The sequence below is a fragment of the Caretta caretta genome, chromosome 4, assembly GCF_965140235.1.
Source record: "Caretta caretta isolate rCarCar2 chromosome 4, rCarCar1.hap1, whole genome shotgun sequence".
Taxonomy (NCBI): Eukaryota; Metazoa; Chordata; order Testudines; family Cheloniidae; genus Caretta; species Caretta caretta.
The window spans coordinates 111,983,085-111,991,028 of record NC_134209.1 but is presented as its reverse complement, the minus strand read 5'-3'; the positions used below and the strand labels follow the sequence as shown (position 1 = coordinate 111,991,028).

General features: G+C 47.2%; 1 protein-coding gene across 1 annotated transcript; it reads left to right on the top strand.

The window, feature by feature from the left end:
- Window positions 1–4,211: 4,211 nt before the first annotated feature.
- LOC125636085 (uncharacterized) lies at window positions 4,212–5,805 on the top strand. Its single transcript, XM_048848656.2, has 2 exons — window positions 4,212–4,764; window positions 5,152–5,805. Exons 1-2 carry the CDS (start codon window positions 4,212–4,214, stop codon window positions 5,670–5,672), a joined length of 1,074 nt encoding a protein of 357 aa, XP_048704613.2. The 3' UTR covers window positions 5,673–5,805.
- The last annotated feature ends 2,139 nt before the right edge of the window (window positions 5,806–7,944 follow it).

Genomic DNA, 7,944 nt, shown 5'->3' with positions numbered 1-7,944 from the left:
CTAGAACAAAATTGTGTAAAAGGTCAGTAAGTTGTACCAAACACCATGATTTGATAAACATTTAATCAAAATCATCAGAAAAACAAGAACTACAGATGTTATGAATAGATTTTATAAAAGGGTGGGTGGGGGGCAGAACCTCAGCTAGTGAAAGTCATGTAAATCTCTCTTGAAGATCCAATCCTCAATGCTTGCAACAAAACTGGGAATACAGAGAGGTCAAAGAAGAAAGCTCTGCTCCCTGTCAGTTAGAAAATCTGGCTCCTTCATTACCAGTATGCCACCTTGACATCCAATTTATTAAAGCACTTTCTCCCCCACGATAAACATCACTCAGTTACTTCTCTCTTCCCAGATGTTTAGCTTCCCTCCCCAAATTAAAAAAGTTCTTCTCACCAAAAATAGAAATTGGAAATAGCAGAAGAATGGCAGCTTTCAGAAAAGTGAAATCTGAGAAATTAAGAAATGTAGGTATTACTGTCTGCTACTAAGATATATTAGGACTCACCACACAATGGAAGAGCTCACTGAAACCTAAACACATAAAAAATACTCCATATTCTAGTTCCTGAGAAAAAACAATGCAAGGATTAAGTGGCTAGTGTACCTTTCTGAAGGACTGTCAAACAGAAGAATTTAAATACATATATATCTAAATGCCTTATTTAAATACAAACTAATGAAGCAGAAAACAGACATATGTAGCCTGTTCCTGCGCCACTGAAGTCAATGGAATTTCTGTTATTCTCTTCAGGGGAAGCAATAGTTATCTCATTAGCATTATCTACCCTACTTTCAGAAGTTTTTAATCTTACAGGTTTGTACTTTTAGGGCCTGATTGTGACAGAGCTGGCATGGCTGTGTAAAGCAGAAAGTGGGCACAGTGTACAGCAGCCACTTACAAAGCAACTGTGCAGCCCATTTCCCTTCACACAAGTGGCTGGAAAGAGGTTGGATGCATCAGGGAGAGGCAGAATCTGGGGTCCACCTTCCATGCACATGAAGCAGTGCAGCTCATTGAGAAGCACACTCTGCATTGAATAAAGATGTGCAAAATTTGCCTCCTTCCCGGATCACTGAGGAGGCCCACACAGAGGCTGTGACTCAGAAGATCACAATCTTTCTCCAAGGCTGCTCCAGGGTCAGCACAACACACAGCCACTTTAGGATGTGCTTTAGGAGGTGAAGAGCAATCTGTCCAATCAGTGTAAGGCCAAAGAGTAATGAAAAAAGCATAACCTTTTAAATAGCAGAAAGAGTTTAACATAAAATGGTTTATAAATACATTGGGTAAGAGGCCTCAAAAGTACAAAGGAGAAATTAGGTCCATTAAATAAGTGTGGTGAAATGAATAACTATAAAAATCTGCTTTCAATTAGAAAGGTAAAATAAACATTTAGACAGTAACTGTGGAGGTAAGTGTGATAGGCTCGGTCACAGAGACACCCTTGGGACTGTCACCTGATGTGCTGAAACTACCTCTGAGCCCATTTTTTTCTTTGCTGGCTTGGGACTCCAGAACCCTGCCTTGTTGAGGCAGAAAGGCTAGCTTGCTGCAACATAGACCCAGGGTCTGAACCACGTCCCCAAAGAATCATAGAATATCAGGATTGGAAGGGACCTCAGGAGGTCATCTAGTCCAACCCCCTGCTCAAAGCAGGACCAATCCCCAATTAAATCATCCCAGCCAGGGCTTTGTCAAGCCTGACCTTAAAAACTTCTAAGGAAGGAGATTCTACCACCTCCCTAGGTAACGCATTCCAGTGTTTCACCACCCTCCTAGTGAAAAAGTTTTTCCTAATATCCAATCTAAACCTCCCCCACTGCAACTTGAGACCATTACTTCTTGTCCTGTCCTCTTCTACCACTGAGAATAGTCTAGAACCATCCTCTCTGGAACCACCTCTCAGGTAGTTGAAAGCAGCTATTAAATCCCCCCTCATTCTTCTCTTCTACAGACTAAACAATCCCAGTTCCCTCAGCCTCTCCTCATAACTCATGTGTTCCAGACCCCTAATCATTTTTGTTGCCCTCCGCTGGACTCTCTCCAATTTATTCACATCCTTCTTGTAGTGTGGGGCCCAAAACTGGACACAGTACTCCAGATGAGGCCTCACCAATGTTGAATAGAGGGGAACAATCACGTCCCTCCATCTGCTCGCTATGCCCCTACTTATACATCCCAAAATGCCATTGGCCTTCTTGGCAACAAGGGCACATTGCAGACTCATATCCAGCTTCTCGTCCACTGTCACCCCTAGGTCCTTTTCCGCAGAACTGCTGCCTAGCCATTCGGTCCCTAGTCTGTAGCTGTGCATTGGGTTCTTCCGTCCTAAGTGCAGGACCCTGCACTTATCCTTGCTGAACCTCATCAGATTTCTTTTGGCCCAATCCTCCAATTTGTCTAGGTCCCTCTGTATCCTATCCCTGCCCTCCAGCGTATCTACCACTCCTCCCAGTTTAATATCATCCGCAAATTTGCTGAGAGTGCAATCCACACTGTCCTCCAGATCATTTATGAAGATATTGAACAAAACCGACCCCAGGACCGACCCCTGGGGCACTCCACTTGACACCGGCTGCCAACTGGACATGGAGCCATTGATCACTACCCGTTGAGCCCGACAATCTAGCCAACTTTCTACCCACCTTGTAGTGCATTCATCCAGCCCATACTTCTTTAACTCGCTGACAAGAATACTGTGGGAGACCGTGTCAAAAGCTTTGCTAAAGTCAAGAAACAATACATCCACTGCTTTCCCTTCATCCACAGAACCAGTAATCTCATCATAGAAGGCGATTAGATTAGTCAGGCATGACCTTCCCTTGGTGAATCCATGCTGACTGTTCCTGATCACTTTCCTCTCATGAAGTGCTTCAGGAGCTGCAGACTTAGCTGAATACAGCTCAGCAAGTACTCCTGTCTTCAGCACCCAACTCTGATTGGGATCCAAATCCCACATAAATCCATTTTACTCTGTATAAAGCTTATACAGGGTAAACTCATAATTGTCCACCCTCTATAACACTGATAGAGAGATATGCACAGCTCTTCGCTCCCCCAAGTATTAATCACTTACTCTGGGTTAATGAAATCACTTGTTTATTAATTATTATTATTATTAATTATTAATTAAGTATAAAAAGTAAGATTCAGGTCACTTCAGGTAATAACAAACAGATCAAAGTAAGTGCATGGGTCACAACAAAAAGTAATATTCGCTCTTCAGATACTCCCACCTTCTTGTTAACTGTTGAGAATAGACCACTTCCACCTTAATTGAATTGGCCTTGTTAGCACTGACCTCCCACTTGGTAAGGCAACTCCCATCTTTTCACATGCTGTGATATATATACAGCTTACTATATTTTTCACTCCATGCATCTGATGAAGTGGGTTTTATGAAAGCTTATGCCCAAATATATTTATTAGTCTCCAAGGTGCCACAAAGGACTACTTGTCATTTTTGCTGATACAGACTAACACGGCTACCACTCTGAAACCTGAGAATTAAGTAAGTTACCAAGCAAAATAAAAAAAAAAACATGCAAGTCTAAGCCTAATACATTAAGAAACTGAATACAAGTAAAGCTCATCCTCAAAGATGTCCCAATAAACTTTTTCACAGACTAGTCTCCTTCCTGGTCTGGGCCCAATCCTTTCTCCGGTACAGTTCTTGTTAGTTCCAGCTCAGGTGGTGACTAGGGGATTTCTCATGACTGACAGCCCACTTGTTCTGCTCCACCCCCTTTTATAACTTTGGCACAAGGCAGGAATCTTTTGTCACTGTGGATCCCCACCCCTCCTTCTAAATGGAAAAACACTAAGCCCTGGTCTACACTAGGACTTTAGGTCGAATTTAGCAGCGTTAAATCGATTTAAACCTGCACCCGTCCACACAATGAAGCCCTTTATTTCGACTTAAAGGGCTCTTAAAATCGATTTCCTTACTCCACCCCTGACAAGTGGATTAGCGCTTAAATCGACGTTGGCGGCTCAAATTTGGGGTACTGTGGACACAATTCGATGGTATTGGCCTCCGGGAGCTATCCCAGAGTGCTCCATTCTGACCGCTCTGGACAGCGCTCTCAACTCAGATGCACTGGCCAGGTAGACAGGAAAAGAACTGCGAACTTTTGAATCTCATTTCCTGTTTGGCCAGCGTGGCAAGCTGCAGGTGACCATGCAGAGCTCATCAGCAGAGGTGACCATGATGGAGTCCCAGAATCGCAAAAGAGCTCCAGCATGGACCGAACGGGAGGTACGGGATCTGATCGCTGTTTGGGGAGAGGAATCCGTGCTATCAGAACTCCGTTCCAGTTTTCGAAATGCCAAAACCTTTCTGAAAATCTCCCAGGGCATGAAGGACAGAGGCCATAACAGGGACCCGAAGCAGTGCCGCGTGAAACTGAAGGAGCTGAGGCAAGCCTACCAGAAAACCAGAGAGGCGAACAGCCGCTCTGGGTCAGAGCCCCAAACATGCCGCTTCTATGATGAGCTTCATGCCATTTTAGGGGGTTCAGCCACCACTACCCCAGCCGTGTTGTTTGACTCCTTCAATGGAGATGGAGGCAATACGGAAGTAGGTTTTGGGGACGAAGAAGATGATGAGGAGGAGGTTGTAGATAGCTCACAGCAAGCAAGCGGAGAAACCGGTTTTCCCGACAGCCAGGAACTGTTTCTCACCCTAGACCTGGAGCCAGTACCCCCCGAACCCACCCAAGGCTGCCTCCTGGACTCAGCAGGCGGAGAAGGGACCTCTGGTGAGTGTACCTTTTAAAATGCTATACATGGTTTAAAAGCAAGCATGTGAAAGGATTACTTTGCCCTGGCATTTGCGGTTCTGCCTTTGCAAAAGGTTTCTGGGGAGGGCAGCCTTATTTCGTCCTTCATGGTAGGACACTTTACCACTCCAGGCCAGCAACACGTACTGGGGAATCACTGTAGAACAAAGCATTGCAGTGTATGTTTGCTGGCATTCAACCAAAATCCGTTCACGCGGTGGGAGGAGGCAAAATGCGACCTTGTAACGAAAGCACATGTGCTATGTATGTAATGTTAACAGCAAGGTTTACCCTGAAAGAGTGTAGCGACTGTTTTATAAAATGTGTCTTTTTAAATACCGCTGTCCCTTTTTTTTTCTCCACCAGCTGCATGTGTTTCAATGATCACAGAATCTTCTCCTTCCCAGAGGCTAGTGAAGCGTAGAAAGAAAAAAAAACGCACTCGAGATGAAATGTTCTCCGAGCTCATGCTGTCCTCCCACACTGACAGAGCACAGACGAATGCGTGGAGGCAAATAATGTCAGAGTGCAGGAAAGCACAAAATGACCGGGAGGAGAGGTGGAGGGCTGAAGAGAGTAAGTGGCGGGCTGAAGACAGGGCTGAAGCTCAAAGGTGGCGGCAGCGTGATGAGAGGAGGCAGGATTCAATGCTGAGGCTGCTGCAGGACCAAACCAGTATGCTCCAGTGTATCGTTGAGCTGCAGCAAAGGCAGCTGGAGCACAGACTGCCACTGCAGCCCCTCTGTAACCAACCGCCCTCCTCCCCAAGTTCCATAGCCTCCACACCCAGACGCCCAAGAACGCGGTGGGGGGGCCTCCGGCCAACCAGCCACTCCACCACAGAGGATTGCCCAAAAAAAAGAAGGCTGTCATTCAATAAATTTTAAAGTTGTAAACTTTTAAAGTGCTGTGCTTAAAGTGCTGTGTGGCATTTTCCTTCCCTCCTCCACCACCCCTCCTGGGATACCTTGGTAGTCATCCCCCTATTTGTGTGATGAATGAATAACGAATGCATGAATGTGAAGCAACAATGACTTTATTGGCTCTGCAAGCAATGATTAAAGGGAGGAGGGGAGGGTGGTTAGCTTACAGGGAAGTAGAGTGAACCAAGGGGCGGGGGGGGTTCATCAAGGAGAAACAAACAGAACTTTCACACCGTAGCCTGGCCAGTCATGAAACTGTTTTTCAAAGCTTCTCTGATGCGTACCGCGCCCTCCTGTGCTCTTCTAACCGCCCTGGTGTCTGGCTGCGCGTAACCAGCAGCCAGGCGATTTGCCTCAACCTCCCACCCCGCCATAAACGTCTCCCCCTTACTCTCACAGATATTGTGGAGCACACAGCAAGCAGTAATAACAGTGGGAATATTGGTTTCGCTGAGGTCTAAGCGAGTCAGTAAACTGCGCCAGCGCGCCTTTAAACGTCCAAATGCACATTCTACCACCATTCTGCACTTGCTCAGCCTGTAGTTGAACAGCTCCTGACCACTGTCCAGGCTGCCTGTGTACGGCTTCATGAGCCATGGCATTAAGGGGTAGGCTGGGTCCCCAAGGATACATATAGGCATTTCAGCATCCCCAACAGTTATTTTCTGGTCTGGGAATAAAGTCCCTTCCTGCAGCTTTTGAAACAGACCAGAGTTCCTGAAGATGCGAGCATCATGCACCTTTCCCGGCCATCCCACGTTGATGTTGGTGAAACGTCCCTTGTGATCCACCAGAGCTTGCAGCACTATCGAAAAGTACCCCTTGCGGTTTATGTACTCAGCGGCTTGGTGCTCCGGTGCCAAGATAGGGATATGGGTTCCGTCTATAGCCTCACCACAGTTAGGGAATCCCATTGCAGCAAAGCCATCCACTATGACCTGCACATTTCCCAGGGTCACTACCCTTGATATCAGCAGATCTTTGATTGCGTGGGCTACTTGCATCACAGCAGCCCCCACAGTAGATTTGCCCACTCCAAATTGATTCCCAACTGACCGGTAGCTGTCTGGCGTTGCAAGCTTCCACAGGGCTATCGCCACTCGCTTCTCAACTGTGAGGGCTGCTCTCATCTTGGTATTCATGCGCTTCAGGGCAGGGGAAAGCAAGTCACAAAGTTCCATGAAAGTGCCCTTACGCATGCAAAAGTTTCGTAGCCACTGGGAATTGTCCCAGACCTGCAACACTATGCGGTCCCACCAGTCTGTGCTTGTTTCCCGAGCCCAGAATCGGCGTTCCACAGCATGAACCTGCCCCATTAGCACCATGATGCATGCATTGTCAGGGCCCATGCTTTCAGAGAAATCTGTGTCCATGTCCTGATCACTCACGGGACCGCGCTGACGTCGCCTCCTCGCCCGGTATCGCGTTACCATGTTCTGGTGCTGCATATACTGCTGGATAATGCGTGTGGTGGTTAATGTGCTCCTAATTGCCAAAGTGAGCTGAGCGGGCTCCATGCTTGCCGTGGTATGGCGTCCGCACAGAAAAAAGGCGCAGAACGATTGTCTGCCGTTGCTCTGACGGAGGGAGGGGCGACTGACGACACGGCTTACAGGGTTGGCTTCAGGGAGCTAAAATCAACAAAGGGGGTGCCTGTACATCAAGGAGTATTTCAGGCAGGACTGCACGGAGGGTTCCAATAAGAAATGGTGCACCTAAGTTATCGTTGTTATTGGAACAAGGAGGTTAGCCTGGCCTCTGATTGATACATGGCTAGATTTACCTCGCTGCACCTTCTCTGTGAGTGACTGCAGTGTGACCTAGAGGAATGAGTCCCCTAGACAGGGGAGGAGGCAAATGAGTACAAAACAAATCTGGTCTATTTCTTGTTTTGACCCACTCCATCTATCTTTTACATCTTTGGCTGGCAGCAGACGGTGCAGAAGGACTGCATGCCATCCACATCTCATGGCTGCTCGGCAGAAGATGGTACAGTACGACTGCTAGTAGTCCGTATCGCCTGCCCGCTCACCATAAGACGGTTCAATAGGACTGACTGCAGGACTAAAGAGAATGACCTGCTCAAGTCACTCCAAATTTAGTCCCTGTGCCCATGTCTGCCCAGGCGCTCCTGATCGACCTCACAGAGGCGACCAGGAGCACCTCAGACATGACGATGACGGCTACCAGTCGTACTGTACCGTCTGCTGCCACAAGGCAAGGGGTTGCTGCTACT